Source organism: Schistocerca nitens, chromosome 3 (assembly GCF_023898315.1).
Source record: "Schistocerca nitens isolate TAMUIC-IGC-003100 chromosome 3, iqSchNite1.1, whole genome shotgun sequence".
Classification (NCBI taxonomy): Eukaryota; Metazoa; Arthropoda; class Insecta; order Orthoptera; family Acrididae; genus Schistocerca; species Schistocerca nitens.
This window is the reverse complement of record NC_064616.1, coordinates 253141306-253168090: the sequence shown is the minus strand read 5'-3', so window position 1 is coordinate 253168090 and position 26785 is coordinate 253141306. Positions and strand designations below refer to the sequence as shown.

Sequence of the window (26785 nt, the reverse complement as noted above, 5' to 3'; positions counted from 1 at the left end):
AAGAACACATTGACACCGGTGTGTCAGACCCACCATACTTGCTCCGGACACTGCGAGAGGGCTGTACAAGCAATGATCACACGCACGGCACAGCGGACACACCAGGAACCGCGGTGTTGGCCGTCGAATGGCGCTAGCTGCGCAGCATTTGTGCACCGCCGCCGTCAGTGTCAGCCAGTTTGCCGTGGCATACGGAGCTCCATCGCAGTCTTTAACACTGGCAGCATGCCGCGACAGCGTGGACGTGAACCGTATGTGCAGTTGACGGACTTTGAGCGAGGGCGTATAGTGGGCATGCGGGAGGCCGGGTGGACGTACCGCCGAATTGCTCAACACGTGGGGCGTGAAGTCTCCATAGTACATCGATGTTGTCGCCAGTGGTCGGCGGAAGGTGCACGTGCCCGTCGACCTGGGACCGGACCGCAGCGACGCACGGGTGCACGCCAAGACCGTAGGATCCTACGCAGTGCCGTAGGGGACCGCACCGCCACTTCCCAGCAAATTAGGGACACTGTTGCTCCTGGGGTATCGGCGAGGACCATTCGCAACCGTCTCCATGAAGCTGGGCTACGGTCCCGCACACCGTTAGGCCGTCTTCGCTCACGCCCCAACATCGTGCAGCCCGCCTCCAGTGGTGTCGCGACAGGCGTGAATGGAGGGACGAATGGAGACGTGTCGTCTTCAGCGATGAGAGTCGCTTCTTCCTTGGTGCCAATGATGGTCGTATGCGTGTTTGGCGCCGTGCAGGTGAGCGCCACAATCAGGACTGCATACGACCGAGGCACACAGGGCCAACACCCGGCATCATGGTGTGGGGAGCGATCTCCTGCACTGGCCGTACACCACTGGTGATCGTCGAGGGGACACTGAATAGTGCACGGTACATCCAAACCGTCATCGAACCCATCGTTCTACCATTCCTAGACCGGCAAGGGAACTTGCTGTTCCAACAGGACAATGCACGTCCGCATGTATCCCGTGCCACCCAACGTGCTCTAGAAGGTGTAAGTCAACTACCCTGGCCAGCAAGATCTCCGGATCTGTCCCCCATTGAGCATGTTTGGGACTGGATGAAGCGTCGTCTCACGCGGTCTGCACGTCCAGCACGAACGCTGGTCCAACTGAGGCGCCAGGTGGAAATGGCATGGCAAGCCGCTCCACAGGACTACATCCAGCATCTCTACGATCGTCTCCATGGGAGAATAGCAGCCTGCATTGCTGCGAAAGGTGGATATATACTGCACTAGTGCCGACATTGTGCATGCTCTGTTGCCTGTGTCTATGTGCCTGTGGTTCTGTCAGTGTGATCATGTGATGTATCTGACCCCAGGGATGTGTCAATAAAGTTTCCCCTTCCTGGGACAATGAATTCACGGGAGTGTATTTGTCCAATGAATACCCGTATATCATCTGCATTTCTTCTTGGTGTAGCAATTTTAATGGCCAGTAGTGTATTACTTAACTGCACTATGAACTAATACTTCAATCACTGCATTGAAATTTTGTCACCAACAGATTTGCGGAAGCAGCATATGTCGCAGCGCGCTAGCTATCGAGACACGGATATGATCTTGACCTGGATCGAATTCGCGAGGGGGAATAACCGACTGTTGGTCCCGAATAGAGGGCACCCAGAGCGTGCTTTTTCGGAAATTCTACACTCGAAAATACGACTGTCATCCGTTAGGCTAGCTGAAGACTGTGGTGATAGGAAGGGGATCCGGCCTCAGAGATAAAAGAAAAGCCAAATAATGAAAGCAGAGGGCCCCGTGCGACTGGATGAACGTATAGAAGGAGAAAACTTTTTCACCAGTAAGTCTACAAACTGCCACATGTCAATATACGCTGGTGTGAAAACTTATAGACAAAAGTAACTTACGCAGTCTGTGTCACTGCCAAGTAGCATAGTTCGATGATGCTTTGACCATACATAAAAAGAACTGATACAATATAGTACAGAAGCTAACTTGTAGTAATACGCAAAGAGAGGAACAGAAATGAAAGTTTCATTCAAAGACAATAGTTACACTGAAGTCACAGCGATTCATGATGATCCACTGGACATTACAAAAGGCATAGGCTGAACATAACGAAAGGCACAGGCTGTGTAATCACCACGGATGGAAACGTGTTACCATGCTGGCCAGAAGACTGGTAATGAGTCGTTGTGGTAGGACGGTTAAATCTTCCACCATCGCGGTTGATAACTGCTCGCTGGTCACCGGAGTGTGTGGACGTACTGCGATACGTACCCCCAACGCGTCCCACACATACTCGATGGGATTTACGTCGGGGGTATCGTCAGGCCAGACCATGCGCCGAATATTCTTTTGTTCCAACTGCTCCTGCGGTGTACCCTTCACCATGCAATATACAGCAGCTTGCAGGGTATTTGTTTGGTTGTAGAATGTTTGCACATTATGCAGTTGTCTATAAGAAAGCAGTAGAGGCAGGAAGACCTTTGGGGGGATCGATCATTTCTGGTGCAAGGACTGTCAGATGACGTGAACGTAAATAAATGTAACTACTGTACATTAATCGTCCTAGAGTCCTCTACTATGTAATGGCACTGTCGTAGAAAACATTAACTACAGTAAAATATCTAGGCGTAATCATCTGGAGCGATCAAAAGCAGGATCCACAGAGCAAAAGCATATTTCAAACTCAGATTTATTTGCAGGAGTCCTAAGGAAGATAATCAACCCAAGAAAGAAGTCGGTTACAAAACACTACTACTGATAAAATCGTGTTACATGGTTGGTTGTGGCTGACATGCTAAGCAGCTGCTTCAACATAAATTATGCACTGGGTAGGTAGTGTCAGAAGCTTCAATAGCTCTGCTATGATCATGTTATGTTAGTATGCCACCATTCTAAGAAAGAATGGCATATTTTTCTCAAAACACTTTTGGACAAATTTAAAGAAACTTCATTCAACTAAGAACCTGACTGAGAACTCCATGTATGGATTTACGACCTGTGTGTACACCACATGAGTCCCATCCACATGTCACTCAAAAGTTCTAAACCAGAATTTGCTTCTGTCTTCGGAAACAAGTGTTTTCTTTCTAAAATAAGTGCCTCTATGTCCATATGCACTGTCTGTATGAGAGAACATATGCAGCGCTCTACCCTAAATCTGTTACCGGGGACGCCAGTACTTTGGAGATAGCATCATGTGCGAATGACATTTTGCAACATATAACGGCTCTTCACTGTCATGCACAATCACAGGAACAGCCAATTTACTATTTGTGGAATGAGTTTACAGGTATAGAAAAAACAACGACAAATTAAAACACTGTTCGATGATTGCCAAATTATTACAATGTAAAAACTACATGAAGAGAATAAACAGGTTGCATTTCAAAATCAGGAAGATGGAAGTTGGGGATGCAATACGCAAATTGCATTTCAGAATCAGGGAGCTGGATGTTGGAGATGCAAATGCTGTATACAGAAGACTGTAATTTTAAAGGAACATTTGTTAATGGTAGGAATAATAGGAAAAGTGGTACCACACAACAATATTCTAAAATGGAGGTGAGAAGGGGTATTATAGATTATCTGTTTGTAGTATAGAAATGCTATTGAGAATATTACAAAACATCTATTTGCTTAAAAAATGGATGGCTACATCGCATCAGCATGTGGTGGACTGGACACTACATCATGTTATCCCATAGGTGTTAGTAAAAAGTATCATAAACTGTCCCTGCAAAAATACAAAAAATGCTCTGCCATATATATATATATATATATATATATATATATATATATATATATATATATATATATATATATATGGTGCTTGGTACAGATTTTAATGTCCCTGGTTATGCACATCGAGTGAACGAATATCGCACTAGACTAACTGGGGCCTGTATCTTCGAAGTGCTCTGAAGTTCTGTACTGAGGAACATTGTTTAACACACATTGCACATTAGTTGTGTTGAGAAAAGTTGAATTACTTATAGCAGTGTACTATCAGAATCAAAATGGCATAGCAATCATTACTCATTTAAATATAGTACAACTGATGTAAAAATGCCTACAGCACAGGTATTGCGATGGAAGAAAGTATGCCAGGGTAATGGTATGATAATAACATTCCACTTTTCGGAAGAAGAACATGTATCTCCTATCATTAAAATAGTGCTACTGTTATTGGTAGGTGTCTGGATTTTAATGTCCCTGACAATACACATAGATTAAACGAATAAAGCACTATCAAATGAGCATGTACAAATCATTTGGTATATACTGGGGAAAAACAGAACTTTCTGCCGACACTAGGCATTGCATGAAAGACTTGATGAGCAGTTCTTGTTTGAGTAAACTGTGGGTAAAAAGTGCAAAAAAGGAAACTGCAAATATACAAAGAAACCGTAGAGCAAAATGAACCTGACGACTCTTGTACACTGTCAGACAACTACAGGGAAAGCCTTGTGCTGTGATTGTATCATCAGTACCTGGATGATATATTCCTTGAAGGTCGTTATAATAAAATGGGGGGAATTGCTACAATTTCCAAGCCATAACTGGAAATGAATTTTGTAAAAATTTGAAGTCGTGTACCTCTGGTAACCTATAATGGTAGGATCGATGTTGTATTCAGTGTAAATGTATAACAATGCGCTGTTAAAGTGGTGGAATGAATTACGTCAGTACTAAGCATCTCTCTAACATCCATTCGTTTAATATATATTGTGCATTAACATTTTCATAAAAGATGAATTTTTAAGGGACTTACTCAACAAAATGGCCAAAGCCATCATTAATCGTTGAATCATGATAATATGTACGAAATGATCTCGTAAGGGGTTGGCCGGAGGAATGGATGGTGCCGTGGTATCTCGCCTATCTGCACTAGGCGTTGGGTGGTTGGCGGGGGTAGGATGAAGAATTGGTTTACTTATTTACGATATCGTTTCTGAGTATTGTCCGTTTCTCAGGTAATAGTTCACCACCGAGTGAGCCAATGCATATTCATTACTCTTAAGATTTGTCACATGCCACTACTGGTCCTCGCACAGTGATAAATAAGCGTGCGTATATACATAAATTTGATAGGAGTTATTATATGAAACACTAAGTTCTTTTATGTAGATGACGAGAAATCCTGTTTTCGTATGCATATGAAGGGAAATATGTAAATACGGGCCCACAAGGACGATGTCCTCTTAACAGTAGTGAATATGCATTGAAGCCCTTTATAATAGGCTGTTACTTGGGAAAGGCACAATAGTAAAAATCGCGATCGCAAAAACAGAAAATTAATAACAGTCCAGGCGGACATATGTTGTCGTTCGTAAAATACTGCAGCATTGTGGACGCAAGTAAACAGAAAATAATCACAAGAATACTAATTCGGAAGCTGTCTGTTGTCGCTTTCCATTACTCTTCTAAACATCATTCAATTCTTTCCATGATTATATTCTCGCGTGGAATATAAAGATCCAATCATAACCGATAGTCTTTCCATACTTGTTAACAAAAACGGATGATTTTTTTCCTGTTGTTTCTAATGCTGTGCACTTTCCAACTATAAGAAAATGTGAGAGTCATTGCTATCAACATAGCAGTGATTTTTATATTAGTCATTGGTTCCTCTTTCGGAGGGAGGATGAAGATATTGCGTAAATAACGAGATAGCACATCAGTACATCATATCACCTGATGATGGCGCCTCGGCTTGCCGCCGAAACGTCGAGTCATTTTGCCATTCACACCCTGTATGATACTTGAGCAGTTTACTGCAAGCCGTTTGCCGGAAAGATTTCGATCGCAAAGCTTCGATGTTCTTCGAGAGAAGGGTCATTATTTATGGAAATGGAAAAGAAATGACGGAAAATAGTTTTGTCCTTGGTTACTTCCTTCCTCTCCGAGTGAGGAGCACAAAATTGAATACTGGCGCTTTAGAAGTCAGCGACTTGGAAAGGTGCGATATTTGTCAGAACTTAGGGGTGCTTACGTTATGTCAGTATTTTAGCCCTGTGGGGAATGGTTTAGCAACTAAATGTAACCGACAGAATTTTTTTAACCAGGTAGACCATTAAAATGGTTCAATGAAAAGTAGGCGATAGGATGGTATCCCCATTGCAGCTCACTTTCTAATGACACATCATTGGATAAGTATAGTTACCGTTTGAACTAAGGGGTGCTTACGCTATGTCACTAATTTAGCCCTGTGGAGAATGATGTAGTAACTAAATGTGGTCGACCAGAATTATTCAACCAGGTAGCTTATTAAAATGGTTTCATGAAACGTAGATGATCGGGTGGTATCCCCCATTCCAACTCACTTTCCAATGATACGTCATTTGATAAGTGTGATTACCGTCACTTCTGTAGCGTTCATTAGAAGTGGATCATCATTCCGCTCTCTCACATCAGTCGCATCCATTTGTTGGGTATTGGTAACATTATTGATAGAAGTGATACCACGACGGTGAAATTAGTTATTGTTTACTTGCAGCTTTCGTGCTTGTGGAATGTGGGATGTCTGTTCTGTAATAAAAAACAGTCAAGGTGCCCGTAATCGGTTGAATGGGAAATGGTTAAGGGCGAATGGATTAAACTCTAAATACAGAAACATCCGACTGCCCCAGCAGAAAGAAGTCTTTTAAAGTTGTTCAGCGGCACGCAGTGACAGAGGTGTACAAAGTCCTCAACTACGACCCACACACCGTTTCCAGATCAACTTGCGGTGCACACTTCACATCAATCGACACTAGACCATCAACAAAACCACATCTGAAAACACTCTTCCCTGCTTGCAGTTTCCTCATTTCATAAATATTTTAAATTATTCGGTACAGGACTAAATCAGTGACTTGGTGTGAATCAGCTGTAAGTCTACAGTACGCTCTTCCTTCATTTCAGGGTATGTAAGATGCTTTCCGCTTGCGCTTCGCCACATCCGCTCCTATTAATGATTTTAAAATATGTGCTTGTCGAGGCATTATGAAAAAATATGTTTTCGTTACAGCAGCTCTGAATAATTCGCGAAATTGCTCCCGTAAATGTGAAAAACCGCTTAAAAGAGGCTCGCACAACGACCAGCTCTTTAGTAGCCGGCTCGCTCCAGATTCGAATCAAGTCACGTCGCGTTTCCCCTTTCCGATAAATGGCGCACTTAAGGCGCATGCGCAACACAGAGAGTGGCCATTTTTAGGCCAACAGCCAGCCGCCAGCGGCCAGGTACGGCACGTTGCTCATTCTTTCCGCGTTTGAAGCCTGTCCCGTCCCGACCGTTACGGCTGTCGAGCGACAATCCGCCGGTGACAAGTAATGCCGCCCATTTGTCTGCTCGCGTTATAATAACTTCTCATAAAACGAATATTGAGCCACTGCCGGCTGCAGGTGAATACACCCACTCGGGTCCGCTCTGCTTGACAGTGCCGTGACAAGATATAACGTTGCATTAGCGCCCACTAAACGATGCCAGCAAGGTGATAAACGTCCGTGTTTTACACTCTTCACAGGAGCACACATGACTTTACACATTTCGCCAGCACACCCAGCAAGTAACATAAGGAAATTATCAATTCTGTGTCGTACGATACGAGAATACCTTTTATCGTATCTTTTTAATTTTGGAGTTTTTAGCCAACTGAGGACCGCAAATAACGTAATTAATTAATATACTTAGAATCCATTATGGTTCCAAAACCTGCTCATTTTCTGGCTGAAAACGACCCTACGTTCTTGTAAAGAAAAGATCTGAAACTTGGTTTTTCGATATGTCGTTAAGTATCTAATAAAATTTAGAATACAATTTTGTTCCGTATCATTTTTCCTGTCATATCTATTTTCTGAAAAATCTCCTTACTTTATGTAAAAAGATGTTATTAACTTTTATTTCAGAGGGAAAGTCAGTCTGGAATTGTGTATTCCGATAAAGTGGCCTTAAAAATTCCGCTGAGTCTTCTATAATCTGTCACAGATTTTCTTATAATGCTTGTGGAGACTGAAACAATAGTTTTTCAAGGTTTTACATCTCACACTTGTTTATACCGGGTGACCAAAAAGTCAGTATAAATTTGAAAACTGAATAAATCACGGAATAACGTATATAGAGAGGTACAAATTGACACACATGCCTGAAATGACAGGAGGTTTTATTAGAACAAAAAAATACAAAAGTTAAAAAAATGTCCGACAGATGGCGCTTCATCTGATCAGAATAGCAATAATTAGCATAACAAAGTAAGACAAAGCAAAGATGATGTTATTTACAGGAAATGTTCAATATGTCCATCACCATTCCTCAACAATAGCTGTAGTCGAGGAATAATGTTGTGAACAACACTGTAAAGCATGTCCGGAGTTATGGTGAGGCATTGGCGTCGGATGTTGTCTTTCAGCATCCCTAGAGATGTCGGTCGATAACGATACACTTGCGATTTCAGGTAACCCCAAAGCCAATAATCGCACGGACTGAGGTCTGGGGACCTGGGAGGCCAAGCATGACGAAAGTGGCGGCTGAGCACACGCTAATTACCAAACGACGCGCGCAAGAGATCTTTGACGCGTCTAGCAATATGGGGTGGAGCGCCATCCTGCATTTTGGTTCTAATAAAACCCCATGTCATTCCAAGCATGTGTGTCAATTTTTACCTCTCTATCTACATTATTCGGTGGTTTATTAAGTTTTCAAATTTATACTGACATTTTGATCACCCGGTATCTTAAATTAGCGATCTACCTCCATTAATGAAGATTCTGTATAAGTAAATGTTTCATGCGTAATTTTGGTCTTTCAACGTCTTGTATTCCGTTCAGCATTGTTGGCCTGTTGTTGTATGTGATCCACGTGAGTTTATAGTCAATTTGTAATTCAGATCTTTATGATTTTCACGGCTTAATTCCAAGAGTCGAACGATTACCATTAAATACGGACCATCTGACCAATAGTATCCAGACACCTCTATGCAGTGCTTTTTTTTTAAAAAAAAGTTTGAGGATACTTCGACACTGGATATAATGCAGCGAAAATTAATTATAACTGAAGCACGGGATACCACCTAAACGAAACTTCCTACTTCCTCGCAAATTCTGCCGCCAAGTTTTTTGTTTGAAACGATCAACTAGTCATTTTTCTCAAAAAATGCGATTTCTTGTTGCAAAGTCCAACATTCTGGACGATCAAATGGTTCAAATGGCTCTGAGCACGATGCCACTTAACTTCTGAGGTCATCAGTTGCCTAGAACTTAGAACTAATTAAACCTAACTAACCTAAGGACATCACACACATCCATGCCCGAGGCAGGATTCGAACCTGCGACCGCAGCGGTCGCTCGTTTCCAGGCTGCAGCGCCTAGAACCGCACGGCCACTCCGGCCGGCTCTGGATGATCATTTAATTTTCTATCATGCACACGTTTGTTCACTGCATATTCACTCGAAGGTTCAGGCTCAGGTTTACAGTTTCACTTTCGTCATCCACTGATGTTGAACTTCCTGGCTTTTCACTTGCACAGGAAATATTGACAGTTTTTGGTTTTCAGATGCAGGAAAACAAGTAAAATAGTTTGTTAGTTTTCTGCTCATCTCTCACCTCCAACTTAACTTACAAGTTGCAATGAAAGACAGGTCACACTGTAAAATTTGGCACAACCGACAAGAACGGAACAGCAAACGCAAACGAATAAAGAACAACAAAACTAAGATGGCAATGAATGGCAAAGTATCATGGTAGCGGGACCGTAGAGACATGTATGGGTATCTCGGCGTTTGAGCGTACGCATATCCGTTTAGCACTACCATCGCCCACTATTAGCCGGCAAGCGCACTACATGCTTGTCGAACTGGCTGCCAGCGATTCAGTTGTCAGCGGTTGCCGCAGCTTTGAAATGCTTGAAATAGTCAATGACATCGCTTTTACCACCAAAAACTGCACTGGCATCGTTCATATTGCAATTACCAACACGAGAAGATGAAACAAAAAATTTACGTCCGTGAAATAAATCCAAGATCTCAACGTTGTAAAAAAATTAATTTGTCGACGAAAAAGTTTAGGGGTACGCATCCCCCAGCATTCCCTCAGAAAAACAGCACTGCCTCTGTGTAATACGGAACTGACCACTAGTTGTCACGACGGGCGATCTAGCCAATATAAAAGGAGGCGGTGGAGGAGGAATAAAAGCAGAATGGGTTGGTCAAAGTGGACTCGTCTCTGGATGCCACCTGAGCAAATTCGTCAAGGGCATCTTAACCCTTCAGAAGCTGCCTAGGTCGATTTCTGGCGATTGTGAAGTGAAAACGCAAGAAAGAACCACAGTTAAACCGAGACCAGGCAGCCCTCATGAACCGACGGAAAACGACCGTCGAGAAACGTGGAAGGTGGTCGCAAAAAATTACACACAATCGGCGGAAGGAATCACTCGTGAGCTTCAAAGTGGTACCAGCAGTCAGGTAGGACAATAACAGTGAGTAAGTAGTTAAAAAGAATGGGGTGAAATGGTCGAGCAGCTTCTCAAGGACCACACATTTCTATAGCCAGCGCTAAGAGCTAAAGAGCGCTGCCACTGGACAGTGAATGACTAGAAACGAGTAATTTGAAGTGATGAATCGCGATATGCCCTGTGGTTCAAATGGCTCTGAGCACTATGGGACTCAACTGCTGTGGTCATAAGTCCCCTAGAACTTAGAACTACTTAAACCTAACTAACCTAACGACAGCACACAACACCCAGCCATCACGAGGCAGAGAAAATCCCTGATCCAGCCGGGAATCGAACCCGGGAACCCGGGGATATGCCCTGTGGCAATCCGGTGGAAATGTTTGGGTTTGGCGAAAGCGTGGAGAACATTATCTGGCTCAAATGGCTCTGAGCACTATGGGATTTAACAGCTGAGGTCATCAGTCACCTAGAACTTAGAACTACTTAAACCTAACTAATCTAAGGACATCACACACATCCATGCCCCAGGCAGGATTCGAACCTGCGACCGTAGAGGTCGCACGGTTCCAGACTGAAGCGCCTAGGACCGCTCGGCCACTCCGACCGGCGAACAATACATGGCATCATGTGTTGTGTCAAAAAAATGGCTCTGAGCACTATGGGACTCAACTGCTGAGGTCATTAGTCCCCTAGAACTTAGAACTAGTTAAACCTAACTAACCTAAGGACATCACACACATCCATGCCCGAGGCAGGATTCGAACCTGCGACCGTAGCGGTCTCACGGTTCCAGACTGCAGCGCCAGAACCGCGCGGCCACTTCGGCCGGCTTGTGTTGTGTCAACAGTGAAATATGGAGGAGGTGGTGTTACAGTGTAGGGGTGTTTTCGTGGTTAGGTAGTGGTTCCCTTATTGCGCTAAAAAAAAAATTCACTAAATGTGGAAGGATTTGAACGCATGGTACAGCATTCTGTACTGTGTACAGTAGAGGAACAGTTCGTAGGTGAAGATTTTTTTTTTTTTTTGTATCAGCGTAACAATGCATTCTGCGATAAAGCAACATCTGCGAGACCATGGTCTGTGGACAATAACATTCCTGAAGTGGATTGGCTCGCCCTGAGTTCACAGCTGAACCCAACTGGACACGTTTGGAACGAGTTAGAACGACCGAGCGAGGTGGTTAACACCCCGGACTCCCTTTCGGGAGGACGACGGTTCAAACCCGCGTCCGGCCACCTTGTTTTCCGTGATTTCCTTAAATGACTTCAGGCAAATACCGGGATGGTTCCTTTGAAAGGGCACGGTCGACTTCTTTTCCCATCCTTCCCTAAATCCGACGAGACCGATGACCTCCCTGTTTGGCCCCTTTCCCCAAATCAACCAACAACAACAACGAGTTAGAACGTCGACTTCGCTCCATACCGAGCGTCGAATATCGCTGCCTTCTCTGGGAAGGGGTGCCATTCCTTCGTCATGGACTGTGTGGCTGATCCCGGCGGAGGTTCGAGTCCTCCCTCGGGCAAGGTTAAGTAGTGTGTAAGCTTAGAGACTGATGACCTTAGCAGTTAAGTCCCATAAGATTTCACACACATTTGATTTTTGCCATTATTTTACAGACATTCAGACATCTCACTACAAGGGCCCTAGCACAGTTCAAGCCGTCATAACGGCGAAGCATGGACACGCCTCTTATTAATGTCAACTAACAGGTGCTGTGATACTTTTGATCAGGTAGTCGATGAAACTAGGTACATGAATTATCTTGAGAATTGAATTATTAAACGCTGGCGCTGAAGTATCGTGGAGTTCTTTATTCGGGCATTACACGGATCACAGTGTACTGGTGCCTGATCTGAACTGACATAAGCAACGACCCATCAACTGAAGCAGCGGAACAACAAATTAGTATTTGTATTTTGATCATAAATAATGGTAAAAGACGTACCCCCAGTTTCACAACCACTACAGTGATAAATTATCAAAATAGCCATCAGCAGCATAAATACACAGTGTGCAAGTGTAGGTCAGAAATAGATAAATAATGGCTCCGAGAATCTATTTACTGTAAGTCACAATCCCGTTCTCTTACCATCCGGTCCTCGTAGATGCTTGACTTTTTCATCGCCTTTCAAGTACACACTGACAAAAACGTAACCTCCGTCGTTCACCTAACTATCTAGAAATATTTCATCCATGAATGGCTGTGCATTTCAGTAGTAATGTAGTGGTGCAGTGACTTACGGAAAAAAGAATCTTCATTTTGAAAGAGTTGGTCAACATCTGACACAATACTTCCTTGGAACACAATATAGAGCTGTTCAACTGTTGCAGTTCTTTCAAGGAAGAATGGACCCATAGTTTGAGTGAAATACAGCAGCATACCCTAGACCTAGTAACATTATCCCTAACGATTTCCTGACTACACAAATTGTTACGCACCCAAGAACATCGCATTGCCTTCGAACACAAGCATTACCACTCAAATGCCTTCTGTTTTTTTGGTTTTCTTAACGTTCAAATAGAGTAAGCTTTATTTGCATTCGGACATTTTCGTGGCGAATATGTAACAAACTCCTTCATTTGTGTGGCCAAGATGTTCGTCATCGCATGTTTTACTAGTTATAAAGACGGATTCGAAATACTTTAGGCAATAAATGTCACTAGAAGACGGTAGCAAGTCTCGTTGCCGTAAGTTCGTGCTGTTTTAACGATTATACCGGGCTGCATACCACAGAAGAATTTAAATAAAAAAATAGTAAATTTTATTCTTGGGTAAACAGTTTCCATTTACCTTCACGGGAGGACGACGGCTCAAACCCGCGACCGGCCGTCCTGATTTAGTTTTTCCGTGATTGCCCTAAATCGTTTCAGGCAAATTCTGGGATGGTTCCCTTGAAAGGGCACGGCCGAGTTCCTTACCCATCCTTCCGTAACCCGATGGGACCGATGAGATCGCTGTTTGGTACCCTCCCCAAAATCAACCAACCAACCTTTACCTTCAAAACTAGAAAAGGTATGCATTTAAATTTCTACAGAACTTCGATTAAAAATTTCTGTGCGCCAAGAAAAATATGCGACGTCGTGGTGAAAAGTAATGCGTCAGAATTTTTTATGTGGAAAGCCTTAAAGCTGAAACTTGCTGGCAGATTAAAACTGTGTGCCGGACCGAGACTGGGATTCGGGACATTTGCCTTTCGCAAGCAAGTGCTCTACCGACTGAGCTACCCAAGCACGACTCACGACCCGTCCTCTTAGCTTCAATTCCGTCAGTACCTCGTCTCCTACCTTCCAAACTTCACAGAAGCTCTCCTGCAAAACTTGAAGAAGTAGGATATTGCGGAGACATAGCTTTGCCAAGCCTGGAGGATATTACCAAAATGAAATTTTCACTCTGCAGCGAAGTTTGTGCTGTTATGATACTTACTGGCAGATTAAAACTGTGTGCCGGACCGAGACTCGAACTCGGGACCTTTGCCTTTGCCGGCCGCAGTAGCCGAGCGGTTCTAGGCGCTTCAGTCCGGAACGGCGCGACTGCTACGTTCGCAGGTTCGAATCCTGCCTCGGGAATGGATGTGTGTGATGTCCTTAGGTTAGTTAGGTTTAAGTAGTTCTCAGTTCTAGGGGACTGATGACCTCAGATGTTAAGTCCCATAGTGCTCAGAGCCAACCTTTGCCTTTAGTGCTCTGCCAGGAAGTTTCATAACAGCGCACACTCCGCTGCAGAGTGAAAATTTCATTCTGGAAAGTCTTAAAGCTTTTTAAATGAAACAAACTTTATTAACATTATACATATTTACTATTGATGTTTACATATTTGTTTCCTAAAATAACCAGCATGGAGACGAACGCATTTCTCCCAACGAGAGACTGGTTTGTTGATACCCTGTAAAATGTTCAAATTTGTTGACAAAGTCTCAGACTCATCTCTGCTTGCACCGCTTCATCATTATCAAAGTGAAGACATCGAAGGTGTTCTTTAAGTGTTGGAAACAGATGAAAATCGGATGTGGCCAAGTTGGGACTGTATGGTAGATGATCGATGACACTGAACCCAAGGCATCGGGTTGTTGCAAATTTCGCAGCGCTCGTGTGTGGTCTGGCATTGTCACGCTGAAGAAGAGGGTGCTCCACGTGTGGACGAGCCCTTCGAATTCGTGCTTTCAGTTTTCTAAGGGCTACCTCAAGCACCAACACAGTTACATTACACACCACCACCTTACACACTACGTCAGGGTGCCCTCTAGTATCAGAGGATCGCAACTTGCGCCGGCGTAGAGGGAAAGCCGACCGAGTAATATGTATAACACGTAATACGTCAATAGATATTGACAGTAGCATAATGAAGGCATTATTCTCAGCACACTCTCGTAACTTCCGCGTTAGCTCAATATATTAAGCATCTAAACAGCGCCGAACTATAAAAGTAAAATCTCTACGTCTCGTCAAACGCATACTTTCCGTCAATTTCCCATTCAGATTTTTGTCGAATTTTATTGCCTAGTGTGATGTATCTGACGTGCACAAAGCGGTTGGTCAGATGATGCTTTAACAAACACCGTAAAATGTTTCTATTTTTTTGTTGCAATATGTCAAACTTGTTCCGTACCTGCAAATAGATGACTTAAATATAAAGCGTGGTTGACAAAAATCCACATATTGAGAGTTCAGTAAGAAAATTTTTGCAGTATGCTCTCATCTCTCGTGAGGTAACTGATCGGGTTTGGCGAGCAGACTGTAAGAGAATAAGGCCGGCCGCAGTGGCCGAGCGGTTCTAGGTGCTTCAGTCTGGAACCGTGCGACCGCTACGGTCGCAGGTTCGAATTCTGCCTTGGGTATGGATGTGTGTGATGTCCTTAGGTTAGTTAGGTTTAAGTAGTTCTAAGTTCTAGGGGACTGATGACCTCAGATGTTAAGTTCGATAGCGCTCAGAGCCACGTGTAAGAGAATAAACATGACAGTTTTTAACGCTCTATGGACTGTGAGGACATGAGAGATGCAGCACTATCTCAAAGTGTACAATGCAGTGGCAGAAAATCGACTGAGAATATTTGAAAGCATTATCCCTACATTAGGCAACGGCCTTGCCGCAGTGGATAGTGGATACACCGGTTCCCGTGAGATCACCGAAGTTAAGCGCTGTCGTTTGTGGTCGGCACTTGGATGGGTGACCATCCAGGCCGCCATGCGCTGTTGCAATTTTTCGGGGTGCACTCAGCCTAGTGATGCCAATTGAGGAGCTACTCGACGAATAGCAGCGGCTACGGTCAAGAATACCATCATAACGACCAGGAGAGCGGTGTGCTGACCCCACGCCCCTCCTATCCGCATCCTTCACTGAGGATGACACGGCGGTCGGCCGGTCCCGGGAGGACACTCTTCGCCTGAAGACGGAGTGCTTTTTTTTTTTACTATCCCTGCATTTGTCTGAAGGTATTTAGGGTAGACATGTATAACGTAAATATCGGAATTCGAACTCTACACCTCCCAAATACGTGTCCAGTGTCTCACCACTGTGTCACCTCGCTTGATGACAACACAGGGCAATAATGCCATACTGAGACCCCATGTGCACAATTATAATACAAGTATAACAGGCACCTGCTACGAGAAGAAAGGTATTTCGAAATTGGTAAACTGAGCCCGCCATCTTTCGGTTGCCGTTACTTGTTTTTGCGATCACAACTGATTAACCTAGTAGGAAAGAAAATCAGAGAAAGAAATTGTACGTAAGTATTACGTTTTGGATAAAATACGAACCTGGTACAATACTCGTTCAGTAATACGGCAACATATCTAGCCATAAGTAGCCCGCGTGTCTGGGACAGCGAGCCCCATTTGTTTCGATCATGAGATCTAGAACCTACGGTACTACCTTATTGAAAACAAATGTGTGTTTCAACGTCATGTATAATCTCGCGCTTAGATATGTATTGAAAACTACTGAATTTAATTTAGTGATATTCCAGATGATAGCGGAATAAGATTAGGGCTTGAATTCCTTGTAGAAGGAAGTCATTAGAGGCGGACCGCAAACGCTCGTAGGACAAGAATAGGGAAAGGAAATTGGTCATACTGTTTTCAAAGGAACCATCTCGACATCACCCCTAAAAGATTTAGATAAAACACCGAGAAAATAGATCTTGATGACCAGCTGAAGTTTTGAAAGCCTCCCCTTATGCGAGACCAATACCATGGCCACTGGACTATCTAGCTTGGTTCAGACTGCCGTAGGTTATAAGGAAAGAAGCGGAAATTGCGGTTGCGGCTTTCCACGACGGCAATCTTTGAAAAATTTTTCTCGGTTTTCTTGCTGCGCTATGTTTGAAAATGGTATCTCAAGCTATAGACGACTTACTCCTGTGTCATACTAAGTAAAATTGTATTGCTGCGTAAAATTTTTCTCACAATGGTTGGTTGGTTGGTTTGGGGGATTAAAGGGACCAGACTGCTACGGTCATCGGTCCCTTTTTCCAAATACAAAGAACACCCACAGAGAATAAAAACGAGGAACAGAAGAGATCACAGACGATACAGAACAAGAGACTTTCTCACAATGTAATCGTAAGTTAATCGACACGCTCTAAATGACGACGTGATGTACGAAAGATAACAAACGCGTAATTACAAAAAATGTAATAGCCAGAGAAGTTGCGCATCGATTCAAGAATATGCCTTGTATTCAGTAGGATCAATTTTCCTGATTTAGGTTGTATGTTGGTTTCGTAAATCACTGGAAGCGAATGGCGAGATAACTTTTTAAGCAAAACCGATTCCCTTCCTCGCCATTGTTCGTTCCTCGGTGTCGAGTGGACATCCTTTTTCAAAATACCTGTCTTCCCCAAGTTTTCATTAGACTGCATCCGAAAAAACTACGTTTGAAGGATTATTATGTAATAAGCAATCTGTTCGTACTGCGTGACGCGCGGCACGCTAGCCTGCGAGTGAGGGTCTGATACTCTGGCCAGTCTGACTGTGGTTGTTAGGTGGTTTTTCACACTCGTTTAGTCAAATGCTAGTCTGATCCACAAATTTCGCTTCAGATAACATGAAGCCCAAGCAGTTACAATAGTTTGACACACAGAACAAAGTTTGCACGATTCACAGAACAGATGCCGCACACGACTTGCTTCCCTTAGATTACGTTGATGACTATATGTCAGGAAAGGCATCCAGGCACATAGTCAGATGCAAATAAAATTTGCCAGATCCTGATAAAGCAGATCGCGTACTAGGATGGATAAATGCTAGGGAAAAGAAATACTTATGTAACAAGCTTTGAAAAGGATGCAGCGTCCCCTTCTGAATCGTGTCAGCATAAAAAATGCAGAAGTGAGTCTAGATACGTTACTTGAAATCACGTAGAAAACTATCTTATCGTTGAATTTAAATATATTGCAAGCACAGTTTTATGATATTGCACACAAAATAAAACAGAAAAAAATTAATTTCAGATGACTAGCTGTAGTAGGCGCACGCCGGCATCAGTCAACGCCGTCATTCACTTATGTGGGATCATACAAATTCATTGAAAATAATGGATGTTTTCTTATACGTATGCATTTGTTATCAATATAGTCTCCTTCTTCCAATAACGAATATAGTAAACGAAGAACTGAAAAATATCTAGGCCAAATTAAAAAGAAAAAAATCCTACCTTTTTGTTCCAGTCAGTGACCTTAACAAATTTCAAGCCTAATTTCGTTTTCTGCAGGGCAGTCCCTGATACGAGTTTTCCTGCTGCAGTTATAACTAACTTTCGAACGGAATGATGACATATACCGGCGAGGGGAGAATACAGCAAGTTATAATAAGGTGCACACTTTCCTGTTTAACGAGCTGGTGTTTCTTTGTTCAGCTTGCACGCGGTTCGACGTTCCCGTGCTCCTTAAGTTCAACAACACGCATTGCGTAAGATGACATTCGGCAGTTAAAGGGGCAGCAGGTGAATGTATTTCAAAGCGTTACCTTTCGCGGCGTGTACTGTCGCACACAGCTGTTGCAGAATCGTAGCTCAACAATAACGTACTTTTCACGATCTAGCTGTTATTATGACAGTAGGAAAATAATAGCACCAAAGTTTCATAGCTGAGCAATGCTTGCAGACGACGAGAGGGCCAAACGTCAGAAAATTCATTAAAACTGCTTTATAATCCTGAGATACAGAACAAATAGATCAAATATCCACCATCGTTATATCAAATATTGCGACATAAAATATGAAAATATTTTTTTCCATTTTTGAGCAAGAACAACTTGACCTTGCGCGATTATAGGAAGAAAAAATAACAAGTTATACTGGTTATTTTACTACTGCTAAATGCTTTAAGTGGCTGTCGACATACACACCAATATAGTAAAAACTGAGAAAAGAAATATATTACAATATTTTCGCATATGAGAAGTAGTACAGTAGAAGTTAACTAAATTAAGAAACTTAGCTCAATGCAAAGGCTGATATGCGGTAGCTCGACGTTTCCCTTCCAGAAACTGCATACATTTCCATGAGGTTCATTGTATGGCTAATCTTAGCGATACCACTTCATTTATCCAGTTTGTGTCTTATCGCTTTCCTGTTCCTGTTTTGTCGAACGAAATTTGCAGTGTTTGAACATACTCTCGTTTGGGTACGATCTGAGTAGTCTCGGAGTAACATCGGGCATGAAACTATATATTACATGTACGTTACTGAGTATGGTCGTGTGTATAAAATAAACAGTTGCGATTTGCGATAAGACAGAGATTTCAACACTGATGTGCTGACTGTATGGACTAGAAGCCACAAATCAAATGAAAAGCATTGACGGAATCAGTATATTTCATATCGTTACAGCTGTTAATTGTTATTGATGCCTTTATTGTACAAACGGCAAAAAAAATCTTACGTAACTATCAGTTCGAAATTTCTGCATCGTACAATTATTTTTGTCCTTAACGTCCAGAAGGATTATCAAAATCACCCTTACATCTCGCTGTATACTCGTCTAACAATCTCAAATGTACCCATCTCGTCTCTGTAGCTAACATTTCTGTCAATAAAGTACTCTATGAAATATTTCAAGGAGAAACACCGAATCTTAAGTATTATTCAGCAGGTTAGCCTTACCATCTGTATTGCGAGCGTAAGAAGTACGTTGTAATCAGGAAACGAGGAACGTTAAGTTTCGAAGAGACATCCAGGTCAGTAGAGAAGGTGACCCGTCCTGCGTCATAATCTGTAAGCTATACCCTGAACACCTTACAATTTTTTTATTTTCTTGAGTATATTCATGGTAAGAGTTGCGTCTCAAGGAACAAATGAAAGATTGAATCTCGAGAATTTTAATCCAGAATCATGTACCCCTGACAAATCATGTACACTGACAAAAAAGACTGTTCATAAACATGGAAAACATTAATTTTAGCACCCAAAAATGCGATTCAAATTCCAGTTTCGAGTACTCCAGTCAGTTTCAGTTACATTTCTGTCGTACTCGAACCAAATTTTTAGACTGCAGTTTTGTTTCTGTGAGTAAATTTTTGAATTATTTCTTCATTATATCTTACTAAGATTTAAGACGCAATTTCATCTCTGCTTACCTTCATATCTGCAAATTAATAAATATATATGAAAGTAATACTCTGATGCATGTTGAATGAGGAAATGTGTTAATTTTATTTTACAGAGACGACATGCACTTTCTTGGTTTTATGAATGAGGCAATGTTCCTATGAGGCCATGTTCACTTTGGCAAGACTGAATATGTCGTTCTCTTACTGACTTCGCTTTGGTGCTAGAGTATGTGGCCGTTCATACTAATTTTCTCATTGCTACTCAGTGTCTGTTGACCATTGAACTTTCCATTATAACTAGACAATTACTTATAGATTAATCTAACATTAATTATCATTGATGGAGTCTGCTAGCGAGATGAATGAAAGTCTTATATCTTGATGAATAGCCTACGCCAAAACAAATGCAAGAACCGGGACTATTCCCCCGAATCTTGTTATGAACTACATCTTGTTTGAACCAAATAACTCAACATGTAGAGGAGTATTCCCACTTATGAAATTCCCTGAAATATTAATATTGCCTTAGACCCGTACCTAACATTTCGCAAGTAATGTTCCTAACAACTAAACAATCTAAGCACATCTTAGAGATTTCGTCTGCCAATTTTTCTTTCCATGTTTTGGCCGCGAAAGCAGCGCTCTGGTTTCGAATCCAGGTTGGAAAAGTGGTTTTGATCTGTTAGAGCGCTTTATACGTTCGTCATCGTCAGCATGCTGCCGATTTTACTACAACTGTCACTACCAGATCAGGAAGAAAATGTTCTCAGGATTCATCGATAGAGTGTGATGGATGTATTTTTACAATCTGGAGCACTTCCGGCTAGATTCTGGAAAACAAGAACGACGTTAATTTGTTCACAACGATATTCAATAAGATCTCAGTAGGTTTATTGTTTATAAAAACTCAATTCTTCAGTCATACTACCAGCCTCTCATGACGACGTGTTATCGCTTGGTAAATATAGGTTCTTATTTTTGGCAACTTCGAAAGAGACTACCGAGAGAGGTGGCGTTGTGATGAAGTCTGTCAGAACTGAACGTCTCTATTGACGTCGACGATTATTTACACGTTAAGAAACGAAATTTTTCTGTCTGAGTCATTTTATTTTTAAGCACCAGCAAGTTCTCATTTCCGAACAAAAGGTTGTTTTTTTTACATGCAGATTAACGCCCGAGGTAATCACCTCTCTTGCCGTTGTCCTAGAACGACAGAGCTCCAGTAATTCCACAATACCAACAGCCCTACAAAAAATATCGGGAGGCTAGAATTTAACTTCGTCTGTAAGTGTAGATCATTAGGGTCGGAGACAAAGTGGTAGGTGGCAATTGGCTTTGGATTTGTCGGAAGATCCGTCCCGACATGCTCTACAACTGTCTTAGGGAAACTATGGAACAACTAAATGTGTATGCTCTCACAAGGTTTCAACCCGATCCTTCAAAATACGAATCTATATCTCTTCGAGTGAGATGAATCACTGGGCTCGTATTCGGGCAAACGTTGTCAGAGTCCTCATCCAGACGTGGTAAGAAACTTCTTAAAATTATGCAACGGTTCATTTGTTTCCTCTCCTTTCGCCAAACCAAGAATGTGTTCCATCTCTAATGACCTCGATGTTGACGAGACCTCCTCTTATTCCTTTTTCAATGTCTTAAGCCGGTCTCTAGGTTCGCCAGTGAAACATTATAACGTGCTCTAAACGTTTACTATGGCTCAGTTTTTTTCATGTGTCTACTTTGAAGTATACGTTGCGGTTGCAATGAAGCTACGTGATTATTAATGTAGCGTGTTCAGTTGATCACAACTTGCAGCGAAACATTATCAAACGATTTCGTGTCGGAAGATGTATCCGAAATGCAGTCTCACTTACTGTCTAGATAAACTACTTGTCTTTTAAGGAAATTTAGGATCATTTGGACGCGAAAATAATGAACCGTACGTATAGATGGTTCCACCACTAATAACTTGCAGCCTCTCGAAGTATGGCAGCGAAACAGATGGCCGGTACTGCGAGATGTTTGCTTAGAAAATATTGGGTTTCTAGCTCTACCTAAATCTTTCATTCACTACGCTAAGTAGTCCTCTCATAATTTCGACACTGGCGGCCGTAACACGTACTATAGCACGCAGACCATTAGCTACCGTACACTGCAAATAGAGGCAGCAGTTACGTGAGCGGTCGTGTTTACGCAGTGAAGAGGCGTATGCATTGCGCGGTACGGGAACTGATAAAACGCTGGTAGCAGCCTCAGCGTCGCAGGACCCGCTGCCTGGAGCCGGTTCTGTTATCTTACACGCAGGGGTGCTTACGCCTGCTTCGCTCACGCTGAAACGCGATACGGTGTGAAACAGATTAGAAGCTGACAATACGTCCAGGTGATACAGAAGAGAGATACTTAAATTCATTATAATCGCAAAATTACTTAACTTCAAGATATCAGTGTGCTATGTTAACTGGTTAATTGTGTCTATCTCGTTTTTATAGTTCAACTTCCCAGTTATAGCCATCATGTGTCCAAGGGGCTCGAGAAAAGCAAAGAAAAAGAAGTTCATTCAGCGTGGAACAGTGTGTCACTAGAGTCTGAAATCAGTAAAGTCCAAATAGGTACTTTATCATCCAACAAAGTTTTTGATATTTTTCATATTTTTTACTATACATTATCGTTGATAATATTTTTAGGGATTTGGCTTAATAATAAAACAAGGTAGGCAGTTAGAAATTACCTGACTTATTACGTGTACATTTTACGAGATGACGATAGAAATTTCCATTTTTGCACTACAAACGTAAATTTGACTATTGAGAGCACTAAGACAAGATTTATTACGTTTCATTGTGACTCCGACGAGAAAAATGAAATATAGATGTTACATATACACAAATTTGTAAATTTGTGAGTCATTAAAGTTTAGATACTACAACTATAGGCAGCACCAATGTTTTCTTCTTATAAATGATTGTGCTTATGAAAATCAGATGATATCAAACATGGCAACATTTACTTAGCTTCGTGCCGCATTTAAAAGTATGAATTCGCCATCATGAATATATTAAACGACTAACTCGTTTTAACGTGAACGTAAATACTCGAAATTATTACGACACAAACAAAAAATCCCAGACTGATTGTATGGCCTCACTTGTAAGGAAATTCATAAAGAAAAACAAGCTTTGAAGTGAAAGTCTACTCGAAAAATAAGGAAACTGTTGTGGGACGTAAGGGTACTTCGATATAGTTCTTAGCAGCAACTCCACCGAAAAAATTCGGAGATTGGCCAAGGATAATTTCTGAGTATTTTGGTATAAGTGAGTTGCGGCCTCCGCTGTCTTGTTATAGAGTATTTTGACTTGTTACCACAATTAAAGTTTGTATCTGTATTGGCCTGAAAATATGTGCACAACAGTGTAAATAACGTCAGAACATACTTTGTGTCTTGGATGAAATCAGACTTGCTCCATACACATGTTGTTGACAACAGTAATGGTTCAAATGGCTCTGAACACTATGGGAGTTAACTTCTGAGGTCATCAGTCCCCTAGAACTTAGAACTACTTAAACCTAACCAACCTAAGGACATCACACACATCCATACCCGAGGCAGGATTCGAAACTGCGACCGTAGCGGTCGCGCGGTTCCTGACTGTAGCGCCTAGAACCGCTCGGCCACCACGGCCGGCGACAACAGTAATAGTCACTTCAAGTCTGCAAAGAGCACTGCTCGGTTCTGTCTCAGCTTTCTTTTTTCAGGAGTGTTAGACTTATGTCAACTTTGATCGCAGCGATATAGACAGGTTTACTGGTGAAGATCCGAGCAATATGCGTCCGTGTATGGGTTGACTGAATGCAGAGGAGGAGCCTAACAATGGCGCTATTTTGAGCTGTTACCGCAGCGACGGCAACCACATCGCGATACTTTTGCATCTGACTCTTCTAGTATTGCTATGTGTTTTGTGTTGGACGTTTTGGTGATTGGGTATTGCAGTTTTTTTCACTGTTGTGAAGGTACACGTACCAAAAAAAAAAAAAAAAAAATGGTTCAAATGGCTCTGAGCTCTACGGTACTCAACTTCTAAGCTCATCAGTCCCCTAGAACCTAGAGCTACATAAACCTAACTAACCTAAGGACATCACACACATCCATGTCCGAGGCAGGATTCGAACCTGCGACCGTAGCGGTCGCGCGGTTCCAGACTGTAGCGCCTAGAACCGCTCGGGCACCCCGGCAGGCGTACTTGTAACAGAAACAAAGGTAATTTGGGTAATAAACCGAATGAGTCGTTACTCTGTAAGAAGCCACCGGGGCCTACGCGACTCTTATATCAATCTACCGCAAAATACTCCTAAATAACGTCCGTAATTTTGTCTGTGGCTTGCTGGTTCACCTTGTATCTTTCATGTGAGATAAGTCGTGGTTTGTGACAATTTTGTGCTGACTTCGGAAAACTGTTTTGTGTTGGACGTTTTGGCGATTGGATATTGCAGGTTTTTTCACTGTTGTGGAGGTACTTGTAACAAAAAATGGTTCAAATGGCTCTGAGCTCTATGGGACTTAACTTCTAAGGTCATCAGTCCCCTAGAACTTAGAACTACATAAATCTAACTAATCTAAGGACATCACACACATCCATACCCGAGGCAGGATTCGAACCTGCGACCGTAGCGGTCGCGCGGTTCCAGACTGTAGCGCCTAGAACCGCTCGGGCACCACGGCCGGCGTACTTGTAGCAGAAACAAAGGTAATTTGGGTAATAAACCGAATGAGTCGTTACTCTGTAAGAAGCCACCGGGGTCCACGCGACTCTTATATCAATCTACCGCAAAATACTCCTAAATGATGTCCGTAATTTTGTCTGTGGCTTGCTGGTTCACCTTGTATCTTTCATGTGAGATAAGTCGTGGTTTGTGACAATTTTGTGCTGACTACGGAAATTGTCCGCGTAACAAATGATGAGTAACAAAGAACGTCATAACTGAGATATATCGTACGAGAGTTACAGAAGGCTCTTAATTTATTTGTGATGTAGCGTGTCGGTACGGACAGAGTATCTCTTGAGAAGGAATGAAGAAATTCAGTCGGTCATACGTGGTGAAGAAGAGGACGTTGGCAACAATGGGAGCGCGAGCAGGGGGCAGTGGGAGTGGCGTCGGCGCGGACTCACCTGTGGCTTTGCCCATGTTGGCTGCGTGGCGTCGGGTCGTAGCACTAGCGCGGCGCGCGCTGCGCTGCCTCTTATAGCTCGCCCCCCACCCGCCATCGCACGCCGGCCGGCGCGCTCCGCAGCCGTGCCATCCTCTCGCCGCCGCTATTCAGGTTGCTTTTTGCACCTACGTCCGCAGCCCTTTCTTCGCCGGCGAATCTACACTCGGCGTCGGACGGATTCGAGGGTGGGTGCCGGATGCTACGCACGCCGTCGTCGTCCTGTGTTTGGCGTCCCGGTAGAACGCTGCATCGACACTACTTCTGCCCTTACTGTTTATCGTCTCTTTCCCTATCAGCCTTTTTCTTAGCCATTCTGCACTGAGGTGACAAAAGTCGAGGGAGAGCGACATGCACATGTACAAATCGCGGTAGTATCGCGCACATAAGGCATAGAAGGGCAATTCATTGGCAAAGCTGTCATTTGTACTCAGGTGATTCGTGTGAAAAGGTTTCCGTACCAAGGGAATTAACAGACTTTTAACGCGTAATGGTAGTTGAAGCTACGCACGTGGGACATTCCATTTAGGAAATCGTTAGGGAATTCACTATTCTGAGACCCAGAATGTCAACCAGATTTTAGATATTACCGCTCACCACGGACAACGCAGTGGCCGACGGCCTTCACTTAACGACCGAGAGCAGCGGCGTTTCCGTAGTGTTTTCAGTGCTTGCAGACAAACGTCATTGCCGGCCAGTGTGGCCGAGCGTTTCTAGGCGCTTCAGTCTCGAACGGCGCGACTGCTACGGTCGCAGGTTCGAATCCTGCCTCGGGCACGGATGTGTGTGATGTCCTTAGATTAGTTAGGTTTAAGTAGTTCTAAGTTCTAGGGGACTGATGACCTCAGCAGTTAAGTCCCATAGTGCTCAGAGCCATTTGAACAAGTCAAATTACTCTATAAGAAGGCAGCGGAGGCCACAACTCACTTATACCAAAATACTCAGAAATTATCCTTGGCCAATCTCCGAATTTTTTCGGTGGAGTTGCTGCTAAGAACTATATCGAGGTACAGTTACGTCCCACAACACTTTCCTGATTTTTCGAGTAGACTTTCACTTTAAAGCTTGTTTGGCTTTTTAAATTTCCTTACAAGTGAGGCCATACAATCTGTTTGGGAGTTTTTGTTTGTGTCGTAATAATTTCGAGTATTTACGTTCACGCTGAAACGAGTTAGTCGTCTAATATATTGATGATATTCATTCCAGTCCAGACCTGTAACTCCTCTACAGATAAATTTGTCCAGTAATTTGTTGACTCACTCACAGTCTGACCAGATTGCCATTTTTGCGCAAAAACCGCTCAGACTGCGCTGTGTTGCTCAGGGAAGTAAGGAAGGACTGCACTCTATTTATTTCGAGCCCTTTTATTTAGTCGTGGAGTATATTTGTCACAAAACACCCGCACTGATCCGACTGTGGTCATATGACACAGGCCACAAACACGTAAACAACTCATAATTTCACCACACAATAGCAAACTGCTCTTAAATAATGCAGTACACAACATCCGCAGACGAGCTCTGTACTATTAAATTCTCCGAATAAAGCACAGCACAGTGCACAGACATGCTCGCAAAATAATGCAAGCCGGCCGGTGTGGCCGTGTGGTTCTAGGCGCTTCAGTCTGG

The 26785-nt window shown here is 42.9% G+C and overlaps 1 protein-coding gene across 1 annotated transcript in view; it reads right to left on the bottom strand.

Moving 5' to 3' along the window:
- The window catches only part of LOC126248217 (aquaporin AQPAn.G), a 184477-nt gene extending 159239 nt beyond the window's left edge, over positions 1 to 25238 (bottom strand). The window contains exon 1 of the mRNA XM_049949040.1: positions 25120 to 25238. Coding sequence (XP_049804997.1) covers positions 25120 to 25135 — 16 coding nt within the window. The 5' untranslated portion in view covers positions 25136 to 25238. The remainder of the gene's footprint in view (positions 1 to 25119) is intronic.
- Between the last annotated feature and the right edge of the window lie 1547 nt (positions 25239 to 26785).